The 21354-nt window shown below is 41.2% G+C and overlaps 1 protein-coding gene across 26 annotated transcripts in view; it reads left to right on the forward strand.

The window, feature by feature from the left end:
* The window catches only part of fgfr3 (fibroblast growth factor receptor 3), a 113717-nt gene that overhangs the window by 49694 nt on the left and 42669 nt on the right, over positions 1-21354 (forward strand). For 19 of the 26 annotated variants that reach the window (XM_034235425.1, XM_034235446.1, XM_034235424.1 and 16 more), the window contains exons 3-4: positions 13726-13989; positions 17027-17092. In XM_034235425.1, coding sequence (XP_034091316.1) covers positions 13726-13989; positions 17027-17092 — 330 coding nt within the window. The remainder of the gene's footprint in view (positions 1-13725; positions 13990-17026; positions 17093-21354) is intronic. The other 7 variants (XM_034235438.1, XM_034235436.1, XM_034235445.1 and 4 more) reach the window with 1 other exon arrangement.

Here is a 21354-nt window from a genome sequence, read left to right on the forward strand (position 1 = left end):
AAAAATAAATCTGTATATTAACCTTTAGAAGGTCTAACATTTACACCATGATGTTTTAAGTTCTTTGACTGTACATTTGTTTTTTGCTTTTTACTTTTTGTTGCATCATCTCAAAGCACATGATGTATTATGGAGATCTTCATCAAGCACTTACAGAGGACTACTGTCTAGACGCAGTATTTTTACAAGGATAACACACAGTTGGGCACAAGTTGAAAAAAACCTGTTTCCGACCAAATGTTATTAAAGTTTTTCATATCAGATCGACTTGAATTGGACTAAATCCTGAAACAAAATGTGCCTCATATTGAAGGACCAAGGCTCAATTATTTTGATACTGACTAAAATCCAACATGTCTGTAGGACGGAAGATTAAAACCTAAAGTACTGAAAGCTGGCATTGAATATCTGGTTAGATTTTAAATCTGGTTAATTTACACTTACATCTACAACCTGATTTAAATGTGTTGATTAGGCTGCATTCAAACAAAAAACATCAAAGTGGTGAAAATGGCGGTCCTTTTGTCCATTTGAGCTTTATTAGGGGTTCAAATTCAAGATATAACGTCACACAAATAAGGATATTAACGTGTCACCTTAAAGTCAACCAAAGTAGTAAAACAATCGGTTACCAATAACATGGTAAAACGCTCCAAAGAGCCTCGGGGAAATGCAGAATCAGGTTATAATAACTGTCACACTATTAACCCCTTCCATAAACAAGTTCTCATTTAATGTGTCGTAAGTAACAAGATATTGATTACTATCACATTTAAAGATTTAAAAAAATAGGTCCTGGTGCCACAACCAAGCGACTAGGATTGAAAATACCACTCGGTTATTCATGGTTTTCTCTATTGATTGACTATGAAACGCAAACTGATATAGATATATTCGCTGTCACTGTTCTCCCTTCTTCTGTAGTCATAGTGTGAAATCCTCCTCCTCTGTGTATGGAAAGAATGATCAGACAGCTGTAGATCAGTAGGTCAGTGTCAGCGAGGGGCCTTCGTACGAATCTTGTCTGCAGGCCACAGCTATGTACGTATTAATACACCTCATTAATGCCCTTTGAAACCCTCTCTGCATGCCACCCCATGAATTATGGATGAAAACACGGACCTGTGTCTGTGTGTTCTACCTCAAACACCTTTCCTGCACTGGGATTTAAAAAAAGTAGTCCTTCTTGTCTCTTTTTCACCTTTGCATTTTTCAACATTTATGCAAACACATTTAAAGCTTTAAATATTCTCAGTTTTCGTTTTCTCATTTTTTTTTCAATTAAAAAAAAATATCCAATCGTTTTTGAGCACTTTGAAGGCTGCCTGCACTTTCCCTTTCAGTGTAATGATGTCTCTGCAGCACACACACACACACACACACACACACACACACACACACACACACACACACACACACCACACACACACACACCACACACACACACTCACACTCACACTCACACTCACACACACACGCGCACACACACACACACACACCTGTACATGTCCTCTGCTCTACCTCTGGCTGCAGTTCATGATAGATCCTAGTCCGTGGGCTGACAGCGGCGATGACATATGGTTGGTTTTTTAATTACAAATCTCCCCTTAAGGAAATTGTTGGGATACTTAACAGATAAGGCAAACATGGAGAGGAACAAAGAGGCTCGTTGTGTCGTATCAGAGGGACGGGTTTTGGAGGCTGCGCAGGGAGGGGGTGTGGCTACTTCAGCTGGAGCTGCAGTTAAATCTGAGATAATATATTTGTGCTGTGAAGTGATAGTTTGATGGTGTTTTACTGAAAGTGATGTCCCTCCTTTCAATCGTCTCTATCTCTCTCGCTGACACCTGGATTTATGGCCAACATTACTTTAATTGCATCATTTTGATTGAACTGATGGATGGCAATTGCAAAATGAGCCAATATACACTGTTCTCATGCGTGTATAAACGTGTGTGTGTGCGCGTGTCTTTGTGCCAACTCCATTGGAATAGTGTGTTTGGTTGCTGGCAGAGGCAAACAGATGGCAGGTTGTGTGCCGAGCTGTAAGCAGTCCAACACACACACACACATACACACACACACACACACACACACACACACACACACACACACACACACACACACACACAGAGAAAGGGGCAGAGAGAGACTATGCAAGTTTCAGCCCCTTGGCTCCCCCTCTACACCCCAAATGGCTCTTCAGTCACACACACACACACACACACACACACACACACACACACACACACACACACACAATCTCCTGCTTCATTTCTTAGAGCTTCTATTTGATGTCACCCGATGTTTCTGGTGTTTCTTTACATTATTTGCTCATCTGTTATTTTCCTCTCAGTTTTGTTGTTCCTCCTTTGGATGAGAAGATTAGCACAGCATGAAAAACACCATTTATTTAAATAAGACCACATAGACTTGATTAGGTTGAAGTTCCACTCTTTTCATGTCAAAATGTTTCTTTGTTTTCTTATATCATTAAAAACCTGTGCAGTTACAGCAACAAGGACAGATAAAAAAGGCAAATTAAATAAGTATAGTAAACATATTAAATATAGAGGTATTTAGGTATTTGATAAGCTTTCAAACTAGCATACTAGACTTCATGGATCCTATTTTATCTTATGTGTGTCCTTGAAACAACACTCTCACTCACCAATGCGATTTTGTGCCTGCAAACCTACTTATTGTGAAGCACTTTGAGTTCCATTCTTTGTATGAAGGCTTTCGGCTGCTATTTATATTACAAATTCCCTCACACACTCATGCATACACATACCTGTCATATCTATCATACACCCGTTCTTTGTTTCTCTTTTACCATCTTAAATCCTCAACCACATTTACACTATTCTTACATACATTCACTATTAAATTCAAATCTATGACCCGGTTTTATGTCCCAATGTGTTTTCTTTTGTGTTTTTATAGTAAAGTAAACACGATATATTTATTATAAACTAATCCACGCCTCCCACACTGTCTCCCTCTCTCTGACCGCTGAGCAGAACCAGAGCTGTGCTGTCTGCTGCACCCCATTTACATTTCTGTGAATGGAAACAGAGAGCCAGCAGACAGTGTTCAACATCGTGTGTGTGTGTTTTGGGGAGAGAGGGGGAGTGAGTGTGTGTGCTCACCTTCTTTGCTTGTCACAGTTAGTTTGTGTGTGTTTCTTTCATCTTCTTCGTCCCTCTGTCTTCCTCTTTCTTTCCTTCCTCTTCCCTTTATTTCTCTCCCTCCTTCCTGGTCACACTCACACATCTGCTCACTTTGTGCCTTCATCGTCCACCTCCTCCTCCTCCTCCTCCTCTTTGTGTCTGTACAGTATTGCCAATGTAAGAATAATAATTATAGATAGCCCTCTCCTCCTCTGCCGCCCCATCTTCTTCTTCATCTTCTTCTCTCTCTCAGCTGGCTAATCTTTGCTCACCTCTTCCACCGCTCAAAAAGGCTCAGGGTCTCCACTCTTACCCTCGCATGTTTAAAGCACCCCCACATCCAGGGCAGCTGACACGTCTAATATTGAAACCCAACTCGGCTTCCATGCCTCCCACGTCTCACCCCTTCACTCCCCTTATGTTATTTTGCCAGAAGAGCTAAAATAATAAACCCTGGTAGCGTCTACAGAGCGTAATGGAAGGCTTTTCTCGCTGGAAAGGAGAGAAAGAGAGACTTTGGTGCTGTGCTGCGTTAGAAGCAGAGCTGTGACTGTCGAGTTTTGGCTTTTTTTGGCTAACCCAGCACAGAAATTGTTTCAAAATTCCCATGAAAGGGTATTTTGGAGTGTGGTGCATCTGGTAATTGAGTGCATTTTTTCCTCATGTGACAACTTTCCCCTCGGCGCTGGCGCAACGTTCGCCTGTTTATCTGCTGCGTGTCACCGCAAAGTCAGAATCGGAAAACATCAGATTATTTTAACTCTGCAACAGCTTGTTGCTTTATCCGGGGAAGCAGTGTCTGATCTTTTTAAGCATCATTTGGTTGCAGACTTCTTAACGGCTCATTATATCATCTTTTGCCTTAAACAACTTTGATTGCTGACAAGGAGAACTTACAATAAAGACGTGTGACTTTTTGTTGGCTGAAATGATGTTGCAGTGTTCCTTTATTATTATTTTTTAAATTGCCACATAGACCCAGGTTTAATTCCAGTTAGGTAGCCTTGTTGCGTTTAACATTTCCCTTTTGTTTTCTGTCTTAAAGTGTACATTTCCCTTTTTTTAAAGGCAAAAATGTCATAAAATGAATCTTTAAAAAATATCCAATATGAAGAGATCCATTGATAGTCAAAATAATCATAAGATACACCCTCATCTTTTTTAAAACACTTTACTTTAGTGTCTCAAAATTGCTCATAATGTTGCATTACCCTCCAAAGGAACCAATAGTGACTATTAAACAGGACTGTATATAGGCCATAGTAAAACACAGACATTGTTACAACTGTGGCCACATAGATACATCATGCTGTCTTGGTACCTGCTGTGAACACGTTAGAAATGCTAACACTCTCTCTTAAGATACATTAGCATTGCAATACTTTGATTTTGTTCCCAGTTGAGAGTGGAATCAAACACAAATAGTGAAGCAGATGTTTTTTTTGGCTATATAACATTTCAGTTAGTTCCTATTAGCCCTGGTTCCAGAGGACTGTTGCACATTGTTCAGGCTGTGTTAGTATAGATGTCTCAGGACAACTGTGCTCCAGTTGTTCTTTCTCCCAAACAGAGGCTCCTCTCTGTGGCCTGTTTGTGCTGAAAGTGAAGGCAGGTCCTGGAGGGAGGGATGATGGGATTAGAGGCTTTCCTGCTATCGTCCTGCTCTCATAAGCACACACACACTCTTAACACACCGGTCCTGCGTTGAACAGTTACACCATATTCAAATGAAGACCCGGGGAGAATCAAGATGCCAATAACAAGTCAGTTTTTGTTTTAACACATTCCTCATCAGGAAGATTGATAGTTCATTTTAAAAAAAGATAAGAAGCTTGATGGTTGGTGGTTCAGCAGCAATCCAGTACGAGACAGGAAGTAGCTCAGGAAAGGTTTGTGATCAGAAGCACATGGCGGCTGAGACCAACAGCAGGTTTCACGTAGAGACGGACGCACGCAGTCCCACCACTCCAATAAACAGCTTCATAAACAGAGCAGTAAACGCCTTTATGTCTCACTGATCCCGCCTCCACCTTCAGACCCTATTCAGATCAAACTGTTTTACAAATTCATGCTGCGAGTCTAAAATAATGCTTAAATGCCAAAGCACAAAGTCAGTTTTCTTATAGAGTGAATGCTGTGTAGGTTCGCAGACTTGCCGAGGCGACACCTCAACGCAGAACAATCCAGGCTTTAGACTTGTGTGTGTGTGTGTGTGTGTGTGTGTGTGTGTGTGTGTGTGTGTGTGTGTGTGTGTGTGTGTGTGGTGTGTGTGTGTGTGTGTGTGTGTGTGTGTGTGTGTGTGTGTGTGTGTGTGTGTGTGTGTGTGTGTGTGTGTGTGTGTGTGTGTGTGTGTGTGTGTGTGTGTGTGTGTGTGTGTGTGTGTGTGTGTGTGTGTGGTGTGTGTGTGTGTGTGTGTGTGTGTGTGTGTGTGTGTGTGTGTGTGTGTGTGTGTGTGTGTGTGTGTGTGTGTGTGTGTGTGTGTGTGTGTGTGTGTGTGTGTGTGTGTGTGTGTGTGTCCAAAAAACAAGTGTTCATTTACATTGATCACACTCCATGACACTGATGTCTTTGTACGCTCTCACACACACACTGTCACCATCCCACCCACCACCAGACATTTGTAGGGGGCAGGTCATCCCAGCTGGGGAGTATCAAAAGTTGTGAGTGTGTTTGTGTATGTGTGGATGTGGGGTAAACTCCCCCAGAGGTCCGGTCAGGGGTCAGCGGAGGTCAAAGTTTAACATTTCAATCAGGCATCTCCTCATGCTGTGTCTGTCTGTTTAGAGACGGTTTCCATCAGCTGTTTCTTGTCTTATGGGTTTTGGATAAGAAGCATTCAGACTTTGAACTTTAAGGAACACTCTGTTCTCTGTCATTAACTTAAATCATTTGCAGTTGAAATTCTGCATGTCTCCTTAAAAAGGATTTGTGCGACAAGTGATGACAGTATATTCCGTGATAAAATAAATGTCTCAATATTTCTACAACTTACTCCTTACGACATTGCAGGAAATGTTGCCAATTAATGAGTAGGATGGTACTTAATGAAAAAGGCACAGTTTGTAAGATTCTTGACGTTTTCTATAGACTGCTTTTGTTCTCAAGTGTTGTAGTTTATTATCAACTTTCAGCACAGACTTTAATTTTCGCCCCGATTTGAGATGTTTGTCTTTTTCTAATCTCTTCCCTGATTCAGTAAGCCTCTCAGGATGCAGAAGTGCTGATCTAGCATCAGTTTTCCCTCCAAAGTCTGTGTGAAATCATGTGGTTTTCCCAGACTGACCTTAAATCAATACACCGCACAGCTGACTCGTAGAATATCTCCTCTCCTCTCTTTGTTAAAGAAAAATAAAGTATAAAAACAAGTTGCTGCCTAAAAAAAGAAGCTCTTACGTCCATATTCTGAGATCCAAAAAGCCGCCTTGTAATCGGATTGGTTCCTCTGTGTTGTTAAAGGAAGTGTGATTATGTTGTATGGTGGCTCCACAGACCCTCCTGGCTTTTGTGAGGCGAGCTTCTTACACTTGTCTGTTGAATTGAAACTAGGCCAGTTCGTCTTTTGAATGACAATTACCATGGACCAAACCCAGGCCCTGTGCTCAGGCTGCAGGGATGGAGGGCAGGTGGGGGTGATGATGAGGGTATGAAAAGGAGCAAAGACGATTGGGCGCTGCCAAGACGCTCTCTGGATGTACAGTAGCTTCCGATGCTCGTTAGGGCAGCCGAGCGGAGGGGGGGCTGGCACAGGCCGGGGCGGGATGTTTAGAGGCTACGTCTATCTTTAACTTGATTTTAGGAGCTCTTTTGATAAAGTGCGGCTCAACTCGGTGAAGAATAGAGGCAACAAGCTGGGGAAACCCTCCCTCTACCCTCCTCTTTTTCTCCTCTCCTCCTTGATCTCCGCCGAAGCCGTCCCTCTTTTCTCTCCATCTTCTCCTGGCAGGCTTCTCAGCAACGGTGTGAGGTTGTCAGGCTGGCCCAGATTAAGGGCATTGTCCGAAGGTATTTACATCCGGCCAAACCATATTAAACAGAGATTAGGGGGGTTTCACTGCACATCGCAGAAAAGAAGAGGGGGTAAAGAAGAAGATGGAGCTTTTCCAGGAAGAGCAGGATTTACAATAGGCATAGCTGTGAAATGGAGGAAGAGAAATGTGCTCTTTATGGAGGGGGGGGGGCTGGTGGTGGTGATTGGGGGGGCTCCACAGATCCTGTTTGAAGGTCATGTGATGCTGGCTTGTCTGAGGGTGTGTTGACTGTGCCAAATGGTTGGCAGCCAGTCAAGTTTTTCAGCATAGGAAGCAGAAGTAAAGAATCTGTTGGCGGGCCGCAGCGAGCAGACGGGCTGCTGTGGAGGACATCGCCGGCTGAAGCTGCTGCTCAGGAAATGTCTTTAAAAGATAAACTCTTTTTATTAAAAATTGGATTTTTATCTTTATAAGCTTTAGCCATCCTTTCTTTTGGTAACTAGAAGGGCACTTGGAGATTGCGGACCTAACGCCAAAGCTGCATTTACATTCTCCTCAGATACACCAAAGAACTTCTTCCAATATTGGTGATTTTGTTAGCAAAAACATGTTTGTATCTGTATGCATTGAGGTATTCAAACAATGCATTTATATATATTTCTGTGAATTTCAGATAATGCCAACACGATTGGATTGCAGCGCAAAAAAAGTTGCAGTTTAAATAAAAGTAAAACTTCCTTTATGTATCCACCCTGTTATTCAGATCTACAAAAAACATGATGAGTTATTCTTTGGTCCAAACTTCTCCTGTCCAACCAAGTTTTTAAAAAATCAGGCTCAAACCAACGTTTTTAGGGACATTTTCATGCATAGATTTTTACCAATTTGTGTGCAGAAACACTGAACACCTCCTTACGTCACACACATGCTCACCAAGTGATCACAGAAATGTGGAAAGGATTATTCCTCTTTTTTCCTAATGAAAAGAGAGTCCATTCTCTGCAGAAGTAGACGCAAACAACTAATTACCTGCAATAAAAAAGGACATTTGTCACTGAAATGTTTGCCACTGGTTTGAGAACAGCTCGCTCTGCAGATGTTGGAAACATGGGCCGTGTTGTATTATTAGTTCAGTGTAGTTAGGAGGAGGAAAAAAAGGGAGCTTGATAAAGATAAATGTCCCCTTGGCCCATCTGGAATCCATCACTTTCAGAAGTGGTTTCAGCGGAGATATAGCTTGAAAAAAGGTATGCTGCTTTTCTACTCAATAAAAGTACCTGTTAAGCTCCCCTACAGAAAGTCTTGTAATTTATTTGACTGATCCTTCTTGCCGGCCTGTTTGAACCTGCATGTACATTTCTTTATGCAAAGCCGCCTGGAAGAACAAGAAGACGTCATTCTCCTGAAACAGCAACGTACATCAGCATGGAGTCGGTACGATCAAAGGATTTCAAATATTTATTTATTTTTGATATTTGGTTATATTGAGGACCTGCTTGTTAGGCGCAGAGATGAAACTCTGAATTTCCTCCGATGAGAAAATGTATTCAGCACAGTGATGCCTCAATTTAGTTGTTTACTGACAGATATGACGTTTAGGAAAATAGTCTTCTCACTCTAATTTTAAGGAGGCTGACTCATTGAAAACAACTTGCACACACCCAGACACCAAACTATCTTAAGCATTTCATGGATCTACTCTAAAATTCACAGTTGTCTACTTTAATGTGGAGTTTTCCATTTTCACCCGCTGCAACCTCAAGCACTCTAATGTGAGAGTCAAGAGATATGTTTTTTAAAAAAGCTGAAAATGCAGTGACAGTTCACGTTGGAAAAGTTTGCGGTTGCATATTTTCTCTAGAAGAAAAAGAAAAAGTAAAAATGTTCAACTGAATGACAATCGGCAAAATTTGACTTGAAATTTGTTTTAAAATCATAAAAATGTTCAATCTGACAATGTCCTTTTTAAGGATCTTAACCAGGATCTTATTATTGCTTTGCTTGCCCATGTGTTAAGCAAAATCAGTTCACTCTCAAATAAATCCTTCCTGAAAAAAGCACATGTATCGCATTCCCTTTTCCAAAAGTTAGATACAATCTGGGATGTAGTTATTGGTATCACTGCAGCCACAGATGGTCAGCTCATGTGGTCGTAAACCCCTTTTTGTCGGCACTATAACATGTACTTTTCTTGGATAAAGTGGATTTAAGTGCATCGACTGAGCCGAACGTCATCCGTGTTCCCTCCTGTGTCCTGATATGACAGCAGCCATGGCGATAGCTAATAAGTCTGGTATAAGATGATTAATGTTAATAAGGATACCTGTGTGTGTGTGTGTATCCCTACCTGTGTGTGTGTGTGTTTGTGTGAGTGTGTGTGTGTGTGTGTGTGTGTGTGTGTGTGTGTGTGGTGTGTGTGTGTGTGTGTGTGTGTGTGTGTGTGTGTGTGTGTGTGTGTGTGTGTGTGTGTGTGTGTGTGTGTGTGTGTGTGTGTGTGGTGTGTGTGTGTGTGTGTGTGTGTGTGTGTGTGTGTGTGTGTGTGTGTGTGTGTGTGTGTGTGTGTGTGTGTGTGTGTGTGTGTGTGTGTGTGTGTGTGTGTGTGTGTGTGTGTGTGTGTGTGTGTGTGTGTGTGTGTGTGTGTGTGTGTGTGTGTGTGTGTGTGTGTGTGTGTGTGTGTGTGTGTGTGTGTGTGTGTGTGTGTGTGTGTGTGTGTGTGTGTGTGTGTGTGTGTGTGTGTGTGTGTGTGTGTGTGTGTGTGTGTGTGTGAAGGCTTCCCCACATAGAGGTATTTTCATCCCCAGGGCCACAGCCTGCCCGCCGGCCCCTGCAGAAGTTTGTAGAGGATAAATAAACCTCTTCAGACGGACAGAAAAGATGGAGTCTGTATGCGGCGCACTAACGTACGGCGCGCCGCAGTATCTCAAAGAGAGACTTTATATTATTCTGAAGGGCTATTTGTTATGATATTGAGCCGAGAGGGTAAGAAGGGCCAGGAGGGCAGGGGCCTCTTGATTTATGGAGTGACCGCCTAGCCTGTACTACACACACACACACACACACACACACACACACACACACACACACACACTTTTTCTCTTTTGCGATCGCAGATACTTACATACACACACATGTACATATCACAGTTACATACACACTCAAAGAGCACATATCACACATTGCTTCCAGCTGGCCCATGGTTCCGGTGAGAGTGCTCCCACCCCCATCAAAAACACACACACACACACACCAGGCAGCTGATAGCTCACACATGCCACACCGGATAAACCAGCGGGAATGTCTCAGTGTTGATATCTGGCCGGACTGCACCAAAATGCTGCAGCTGAGCTTTCATTGTTGTGCTTTTTCAGAATAACTTTAGGTTGGATTTATTCATGAATTTGATACATGTCATCAAGTAGTTTACACAGAATATAAACACAAGGATTTGAAAGGGCAAAACCTTTGAATTCATGTTTTTAATCAAACCAAATGTAATTATTTTTTATCATTATCATGTGAGGCCATTATTGGGCAAAGTAATATCAGACATCATGCAGATTCATATTCTTCTCTGACTTCTGAATAGTTGATTTTTGATTTATTTGGGAGTCTGCCTTTAAACTTTTTCCTGTGATGTCTAAATGTTTTTATCAGTGTGTTTCCATTAAAAAGTGTACAATTTTGGCTTCGAAACAAACAAAAGTTAAGACCATGAACAGTTGTAGTAGTAAAAAATGTTTGTTTTCTACTTGGTACCATCTTTTTTGAAAAAACACTGTATAGCCAAGGCGCTTACCACTTGGCAGCCAAGTTAAACCCGCTTGCTAGTACAACTTTTAAAGTAATAATGAACTTTTAATGTAAATGTTCACAATAACTTATCAAACTTTGTTTAGCAGGTTGTTATCTAAACACTATAGAATGCAAACAATGTTTATAATTTTCTGCAGGGGAAACCTAGAGTTCTTTCAAGGATTTCTGAAACACTTTCATCAAAATATGGACCTTTTTTGCTTCAATGTCAGATTCACAGAACCACAAAAGGCAAATCGGCCCATTTTGATTTCAAACTACACTTCCTTACTCACATGTGAGGAAGGTGACCGAGTGACTGAACATTCATTCACTTCCACGTGTTCCCACCTTAAAGCTGCTCAACAACTGAGTTTTCCACAGCTGGACACACATTGACAGGATTTTCTTTTCAGGAATTTAAAGTGCTCACTTACTAACTAGGAATCCATCTATTTGCATATTTCTCAGTGACACACTTGCATGACTACATTTCAAAGAGCTGTCTCCTGTCACTGTGATCAAACCTGTGACCGTACATTACAGGACGTTCACTTAGGAAAGGTAGAGCGAGGCAGCATCAATCTCCACTAAAGCTCAGCGGCTGGTAGATCTGTCCTGAAAGGTCGTGCTGTGGCACAAAGGGGAAGTCTTTCAAACCAGAACCACTTTTATTCAAAGCAGTTTTTTCCCCCACATTTAAATCTGCATTTCAAAGTGCAGGATCCGAAGCAAAGGCAGATATTTAGTCATTGCTGGTGACTGAAAAAGGGCACTTTGCTCGTGAAAAATTGAGTTTTTAATGCATGAGAAATATCTTTGTTTTGTTGTGTTCTTTAGGAAAATTGCATTTGTTTCGCCTCTGGCAGAGTAAACACACAAGCAGTGAACAAACGTTCCCCCTATCTATTTTCCCAGGATCAAAGCCACAGCATTGCCTAGCCTTGCTATGAACAAACCCTTATTAAATAAATTGTTTTTTATAACCCACATTTTTCTCCAAAGAGACCACAGTATGCTTTGAATAGATATAGAGGATAGTTCCAAATAAAAAACCTGACACTATCTGTATGGTTCGACACAATTAGACGTGAGAAAATATGTTCTTTTAATTTGGGTGAACTAGCCCTTTAAGCAGTGCGTAATACAAATAAATCGTTTTCGACGCTGCCAGAGGAGGTTGTGCTTGAATGCTCGTGCTCCATAAAGCCGAAGTGAGCTATGAGTCTCTGGAGATTATTATATCTACCCCATAAAGCTCGATTTCCCATGTTTAAGACCTGCAGATATTCTTAGCCCCATTTTCTCCTTTTCTTTCACAGAGGTCATAAGTAATACACGAAAGGTAGCGAGCCATTCATGCTCAGATATAATTTATGCTCTGTGCACCGTCGCCTCTGTGTTTTTCTTCCCGTGAATGGGCCTTTCTGCTCTCAAAAAGAGGAGTTGTAAATATCGTTGTCAAAGCCAGAGGCCACGCAGAGAACTGCACAGCCACGTTAAGCACATTATGGACTTAACATCTCCAGGATTTGTAATGGATGGTTGCAATAAAAGAGAGAAAACAATTCACAACTCTCTATTCAGTTTGTTTTATTTAAGACCCGCAGTACAAAGAAGAACTTCACTGTAGTTTGATTTTGGACGACTGATGATATACAGACATGTTTCAAAGGAGCGATACCTGCTGGTTCTCCCACATAAACGTCACGTCTGTCCGCCTGTACGGTCCACATCAGAATCTGAAAGAGCCCATTTATTATTTAAATCTCCTACTATGTATTCCTCGAGAAGATTGTATCGTCTGATTCTAACCTTGCCTTTCAACCCCACCTAACATCAGTTCGAGGCTGTCTGTGAGAGCGCTGCGTTCACGTTCGCTGCTTGTGAGCAAGGCCGCTGGTCAACAGTGGGTGTATTTGCCGTCATAAATCAAGCTCTTACCACACCTCATCCACTCTCTTTCCCATGGGCGAGTGTGTTGTGTACTCTGTTGCCTGAGCAGCTCATTGAAAGCCTTCACAGCGGGTGTCTGTGCTACATGCTAGCATATGTGGAGGTATGCATGCCTCTGTGTGTTTATGAGTGTCCTTGTGTTTGTGGCGTTTTGTATGAATGGTTGCCTGAGCGACTAGAGTAGTTACTTTTCTATCTGTATAATTGACTTCTGGATGAGAAGACACCTCTTACATGAGGAGACACAAGGGGAGCCACTGTTTATTTACCCAGACCCAGAGTAAATGAGCTGGTGTGTGACAGCAAAGGTTGGAGAGGAGAAGGGAGGGGGGGCGTTCATTTCCACACAGCCCAGATCTGTCTCCATCTTCGTGCTGGAATAAAAAGTTACAATTTTCAGACTTCCAGAGGCAGATTAGCTGATAGTACGCCAGCGGGTCGGCGGTTATTTCTGCTTGACTGCCTCATTGTTTCAGAACGAACGGGTCTTTTTCTTATACTGAAAAAACATGTGAATAATGTTGCCTCTAAATAACGCTGTTTATTCAAAATCCTAACCCCTTATTTACAAAATGTCTACAAGTATACCTGTGCTGAGAAAAGTGTTTTGATTGTTTGATTCGATTTATCCTATAATGTTTTATTTCAACAAGTCCACACATTTCCAAAAATGTAAGCTTTTATCACAAAGTTTTTCAGGTTAAATTAAAAAAAAAATCAAAAGAATTAATAAAAAAAATCTTAAGACTTAAAAAGACATATCATATATGAAGAATATTGTTGTGTGGAATACAAAGCATATGTCTGACCCCACTGTGTCTTCTTCTTGTTTGCAGACTCTGGGTCTAGTGAGTCAACGTTCCTGGAGGACCATGTCCTGGGCATGGGGGAAAACCTGGAGATACCATGTGACCTGGAGGACCACTCAGAGCCCGTTGTCTGGTTCAAAGACGGCGCCGGGCTGGTTCCTGGCAACCGGACGCGGCTGGGCCAGAGGTTGTTGCGCATCATCAACGTGTCGTACGAGGACTCGGGCGTTTATTCGTGTCGGCTCGCACAAAGCAACACGCTGCTCAGCAACTACACCGTCAGGGTGACAGGTGAATGGAATATTTGCTCATGAGATAATTTGATGGTTTATCAGAAACAATACTTGCTTTATTCTCAAGACAATCAAGATACTTTTGTCATTTATTTGAGCCAGATTCTGCCAAAAATGTCATCCTGTGATGTCTAAATGCCAATTCCGAGAGTTTTTACATAAACGATTGTCCTTTTGTGGCATGGAAACAGTCTAATGTAAAGATAAGGAACAACGTTTTTGACTTCACTGTGCCATCCTTTTGAAAACCACTGCTGGGAGCAACCCGATGGCCGCGTTTGACCTTATTACGGGCCTAAAGAAATAATCCTAATTAATACGATTTTATCTAAAGATATAGACATTATCTCCATGCAATGAAGAAATGAGGAACAAGATGTAAGATCTGCAAATCACATGTTCAGAAATATGCCTGTTAAATAAGACATAATGCCAAGGACATACACAGATACTCGAGTCAGTAGCAGGGCTCCAATAGAAACAGGCACTTTGCCCGTCTGACAGACAGCTAAGAATCAAAGTATTTCCTATCAATAAACATAGTGGAACAATTACAGCAGTGATGTCTAGACATGACAGCTTTTTATACTGACTCAAAGAAAGACGGTGAAAACTTTGCTCAAGAGGAAAGTTCGATTATTTTCTCCTCCTTCTCGGTTTCAACTCCCCGTTAGCTGTCTGCCAAGCTGCACACACACACACACACACACACACACACACACACACACACACACACACACACACACACACACACACACACACACACACACACACACACACACACACTTACACACACACACTTACACACAGCATCATACTGGCACAGCTTTGCACCAGCTAACACCAAGCCAAGTTTTGATTCCCCCTCCTGATGCACAGTCATAGGTGAAATTCATTATAGGGTGAGAGGATGAGTGACATCTTAAACAAGTGTGTGATGCAAAAAGAGCTTGTGTAGGAGAGGGGTGTGGGGGTCAAAAAGGAGCGAGCAGTAGCTTGAAAGTCAGGCGTTTGATTCCCATAAAACTCATGGACACCAGCTGAGCCTGTTATTGACAACTAATTAGAAAGCAATTAGCTCGAAACATTTCATTATTGAAAACAGATGGGGTGGCAAGAAATGAGAGAGTTCGCCCCCCCATCAACCCACACACGCACACACACACAGACACACACACGCGCATGTGTTTGGCTGCAAGTTTAGGAGAAAATTGCCTTTTCCAGGGCTGATCAGAGGTGGACAGCTTCTTCTTCTCTTCCTGGACCCACATATCATACAGTATCAACACTGCAGGACACCACATGCAAACACACTCCCAGTCCCAACACCAAAGGAAGATACCCCAACCTTTCCAAGATATGTTCAGCTCATAAATCAGATTTTTCTTTTTCTTTAAAAAAGAGCAAAAACAAATCTCTCATTGACGTGAGGTGAGGTGAGATAACTTGATGTGCTTCCAGCTTAGCATGTTTCAGGAGAAAAACCACAGAGCAAGTGAATATCATTTTAATATTCAGTAGGCCTACTTGTAAGACTCAGACTTTAAACAGTAGTCTGTGTTGGCAATATCCTGTTCTCTTGCCCTACTTCAAACACAGAGCCTCGGCTTCATCTAAATTACACATGGACTGTTTTGTTTTCCCTCAAATATTTAAGTAAGGTGTCAGATATTTAGAAACGGTATCAGATGTAACACATGGACGGCTTCCAGGCAGCGCAGATATGCAAGCTAATATTGTTCTCAAAAACAAACACACACGGTACACATGTTGGAAGAAAGAGGGCTGTATTGTGAGGGACTGAAAGATGTTTTATTTGTATTTTATATGTAAAATGTAGTGTATTGAAATGAGTAACTTTGGTTAGAGGTTTTGTAGGGACCTAATAGCTTTGTTAAATATGTTGTTTACACATGGGTGTAGATTAGCTTCAGCCAAAGCAAATATCCTAGTGTGCTAATAAAATTAGTTATAGATGTCTAAGAACTGTTCACTTTAGTTGAGTTGTTATAATTCACATTTTTAGTGCATTACTCTTTATTTGTACAATCAAGTTTATATACTTCAAGCTAATATTCTAACTTTGGCTGTGTTGAGTGCTAATTAGCAACTATTAGCACACGCTAAACAACAGCCTCCTGTAGCTGCTAGCATGTCTGAGTGTTCAGATTTCAATAATATCATAAATCACTCATCTATTAGCTCTATTTTGAGAGCCAGAATACTTTTTGGTTTGTTTTTGCAATAATGAAGCTCACCCAGACTGTAATGTGAAGTATAACTAGCTTCTACTGCTGAGACTGGAGTGTTGAATTGAGGTGTCAAATAATAGAAACTAAAAGCTGCTAGTCAGGCATTTCAGGAGCAGCTTAAACTAACGGGGTTGTCGAGGTAGCAGCTGGCTCTCATTAACCAGACCCGTGGAGCTGAACCAGAAAACTTGAGGTCAGATTGAAAAATAATTACAACACAGCCGTGAAAATGTGTGAATCTGTTTCGTATCTGCGTCTGGAGAATAATTAGAGGTCATCGGACACGCTTACTGTTAGCCAGAGTTAGCGCCAGAGTGTGTTGCAAAGACAGAAAGAGTTGTTTTTGTATGTGCGTCTGCACACGTGAACACACACCAGTGTGTTTCATTTCTAGCGTCTGTGGAAATATTTTGTTTGTAATCTCTGAGCGAGTCGCCACACTGCAGAGAACTGTAGACTCATTCATGAGTTTCTCATTGAGCAGGTCAGTTTTAAAATGCATTCATGCGTATGTGTGTGTATTAACTTGTGGTGAACCCACACTCTTTATTCTCCACTGGGCATTTAGCAGGCACACAATTCCTGCTTTGTTTTTCCCCTCGCTATTTTCCTCTCGCAATGGGCTACAAGCTTTCCAGATGTACTTTTTGTGTTATCTGATGGCTAGTCTGAAGAATGAGAAACTTGTCCAGATGATTTAGTACAGATCCAAAATAAGATTTGTTCAACTTTCTTTTTTGAAAATGAAATATTAAATCGGCTCTATTTCTCTTTTATTTTAAGATTCACTCTCATCTGGTGATGATGAAGACTATGACGAAGACCCAGAAGATACAGGTAATGAAAATGGTGAATTCTTCATTTCAATTTTTTTTTTTAATACATCCTTTTAGTGAAATTGCCATTCAGTGTCAGCAGCATGGCACTAATTTGAAACTTTTCATGCTGAAAGAGATATGTTAGGACTCGTATGCTTATGATAAACGACATTGTATAGAACTAAAAAGCCAATAACCCTCAAAACAAAATAACTTTAACTCAAAGTAGCAACAACTAAATATGGGAAGAACTGTATAAATCTTCATATTATTTTCTACCAAACTTTTTTCTACCAAATCATTAAACTAATGTTCCATATTTGTAACCACCTATGAGACCTCAATATGAGCTGGTGTTTTTTAATACCTTTAATACCTTACCCTTTTTAATTGTGATCTAGGCTGATTTATAAATATTTTAGTTTGGCTTTTTTATTGACTGCTATGCTGTTTTTGGAAAACATGTCATTGAAATGTAAAAATAAAAGAAATAGTCCTTCTACATTTCTGAAAGCAGAACAAAGCATCCTCCAGTAGTTTTGTCCCGAAGCTACAGTATTCTTAGGACTTAAACATTGAGAATTAATGTGTTTTTTTAATGTGTAGAATACAACCTGAGTTGCATTAAGGAAGCACAACTATGTCGTTAAGCCTAATGAGCAGCATCTGGTGCCACACACAGCTGAGTGACCCGGAGCTGTGAACTGCTGTGAGGGTCAGAGTGAGGGGAGTTACACATTATCATACAACTTTATTATTATTTAGACATTATTATACAACTTTATGGGAACATTAAGAAGTATAGATTTTAAATAAAGGCTATAGAAATAATTATTGTATCCTTATATGGGCTTTATTAATGTGAAAGGCTATGTGGTTAAATCACTAAACTAATCATGATCAAACCACAGTTAAAATTACAGATTGCGTTTTGTTTTTTACGTAGACAAAAGTTACTTTGCAGTACAAACATCAGATATCAAACATAAGTTTAAAAAAGCAATGGCAACCAGCATGACTTGAAAAAGGACGCTAATGTACTTATTGTATACTGAACTGTAATTTGATTAAAAAAAGATATAACTGAAGTGTACCCTCTAATCTTGGATAGTTTTAATGTTTGAAAGACGTTTTTTCACACAAAACCTAAAACCTCACCCCAGGTGATTCTCACAAACTCCTTATCAAGTCTCTATATCTTTCAATTAAGGATTATTGTGTGGCAAATCCTATTTATTAACAAACCTTATTACATGATGAATTGGTTGAAAAGTGCAGCCGAGTGTTTGCTGTAGTTCCACAGTCCTCTTGTGTGTTTATGTCGTCCACAGTGAATCTGCATTATAGAGTTCCACTTGTCACCGTGATAACATATGTTGTCTGTAGGAGCAAAATAAATTGCTTAGAAGGGAGCTTTTATTGGCAATTACGTGACAATCATTGGATTTATGCAACTGATTAGATTTCTATGAGTGTGATCTAGGTTTTTATATCTGTAATTGGAATTATATGGCTCTCATAACCGCTCACTGTGCTCGTATTCAAGCCTCTCCCCAGAGCACTATACCGAAAGCCACTATCGCACAGATCAAAAGCCGGTGTTTCTGCGGCACTTTAACACTCACTGTTGTGATGTGAGCTGTTTTGGCATTCGGAGACGTGCTGAGTTCAGGTGCAGGTGAACAATGAGCGATGGCTTCTTCTGGCTGCGCCCGCTTTACACACTCTCTTCTGTCAGCTAGCATGACTCCATAGAGACTTAAAGCATCTCCACCCTTCAGAGGGCTCTCGACCAGCCAGACGCATCACTGTGCTGCCTTTGTTGTGGCATATGGAGGGAAACAGAGGAAGGTGAGCGGAGAGACAGTCAGACACAGACGAGGAAAAGAAAGTAATGAAAGAAAGGATAAGTGTAAGACAATAGAGCCTGACACATAATCTCTAAAACATGCAGAAAATAGAAAGTTAGATTTCATTCATGTTTATACCGTTAAAAATGCTTAACTTCACTCTCACTGTTTGCATTAGACCAGTCCACATAGTGACAGTGGACTGCAAGTCAGTAAAAAACACCCAAAATCATGCAGGCGGTATCAGATAGTCAAGCATATCTTGAACTGAATCCCAGTCCAACTTAACTGCTCGTCAAAATTGGTGCCAGAGGCAAAATGTGGAACTGTTTTGGTGACGGTGCGACAGGTGAACGCCCAAGCGAAATCAAAGCCTCTTTGTAAACGTTTCGACCAAACCAAGTGTTGTCACACTCAACTCAAAATAAAACAGACGCAGTGGCTCACGCTTTGATTATTAAACAGCCCAAAAGCCGCCGGGGCATCATTAGTGTTTCACCCAACCTATTGTCATCCAACTACAATCATTAAAAGCTGTCACAGTATCGACTGGCGAGAGAAAAAAGCAGTTTTTGTTTCTAGCAAATGATGGGACAACTGCACATTATAACCTAGAAGATGAAGGACTGTTCTATTGGGCTGCATTAGGTTTAGCTACATGTAGTTGTACCTTTTTATAAAATTGCAAGAGCAGCTGGAAAACTCGTGTATTAATCCCCAATCTCTCTCTCCTCATTTCTGGACAAACTAAATAAAATAAAATGGGCAAAAATATGATGTATAAGTAATCCCCTTTTTTATAATCCTCTTATTTTACGACTCTAAAAGTAGGTTTTAAAAGTATTTGGTAGCACTCAATTTAATGAACATAGGAATTTCTGTTAATATTCTTTGTCTTGGCTCACTTTCAACATTTAATCCCTGCATTTGCTCATGTTGGATATTGGAGAATTAGACATGTAATCTTTATATTCATACTAGGGCTGTCAAGTTAACGCGTTAATGCAAAAAAAAATTAACGCCACTAATTATTTTAACCCGATTAACGCATGTGTATTTTTTTTCCTCGGCCGCCCCGTAGTTTCAGAGCGCATCGAGTTTAAAATACCATCTACAAGCTGATGCTGACAGCCCCGCTCCTGCCGCCCGCTTGTGGCAGACCACACTTCCACGCTCACCGGCAGGCACCGACTGGCTGTTGGGAGGACCGGGAGGGTGTGTGTATGTGTGGCCCAAGCGAGCGAGAGAGAGACCTTACGTGCATTGTTGTTGTTAGCATCTGGTGCTAGCTAGCTGCGCTAACGGATATGGAGCTGTTTAAATGAAAACAGAGGAGCGACATTTCGCCACAACTGCGCCGAGCACTTGACTTTATGCAGGAAGCCAGACAGTGGGACATTGTACGAAAAGTCAGCACACTCAGCACGGATAGTGCGCAACATGATTGCAGCGTCCAGGCAGCTCCCGTTTGAGCATATGCCTTGAGTTGCACATAGCTCCAACGATCCATCTCCCTCACACACACACACACACACACACACACACACACACACACACACACACACACACACACCACACACACACACACACACACACACACACACACACACACACACACACACACACACACACACAGTATTGTATTATTGTATGAGAGAGGTTCCAGGTTGAATTGAGGCGAATATTTGTAATGTTCAGAGGTTGTTGTGTTTAATATTCATGAGAATATTTGTCATTGTTCAAATGATAATAAACATTAGCATAAAGCATATTTGTCCACTCATATGATACTAAGACTATTAAAAACTTGAAAAATATTCCTCTAAGGTACATTTAGAACAGATAAAAAATGTGCGATTAATCGCGATTAACTATTTTAATCGACTGACAGCCCTAATTCATACAGCATTGCCGTTTTCTTTAAGGAGATGCAAGGAGATTATAGAAGAAAGCAGCAGAATAAGCTTTAGAGTTACAATGCAAAACGCTTCCCGTTGCTGTACTGAAAGTCGCTGTGGACAAGCTTTGCACCTGCAATGTAAAACCTGATTGTGTTTTAATGTGCAGCTTCAATTCATGGTGAAAGCCTGAAGTGTTTTCTAAATGGGCCGAAGTGGCAGCAGTGGCAGGGCTTACTGCAGACATCCTGAATGCCGGTAAATAGCCTCAGACTGCCAGACTTAATCTCTGTATGTAAGTCTACCTCATGACATACAAGGCTCCGATTTCCTAGCCAAAAGGAGAGGGATTAGCCCAGAAACGTTAAACCCCTATCGCTGCTTAATGTGCGCTAAGCCACCGCTAATTAGCCGGCTATAGCAGGAAGGATCCATGTGACGAAACGCACAGCCAGACGGAGAGTCCCTGTCGGTGAGCGGAAGAACCTCCACATCCACATGCAGAGAGGACGTTAATAAAGATGTTGGCATGGTGAACGAGTCAG

The sequence above is a fragment of the Gymnodraco acuticeps genome, unplaced genomic scaffold, assembly GCF_902827175.1.
Source record: "Gymnodraco acuticeps unplaced genomic scaffold, fGymAcu1.1, whole genome shotgun sequence".
In the NCBI taxonomy this organism is placed as follows: Eukaryota; Metazoa; Chordata; class Actinopteri; order Perciformes; family Bathydraconidae; genus Gymnodraco; species Gymnodraco acuticeps.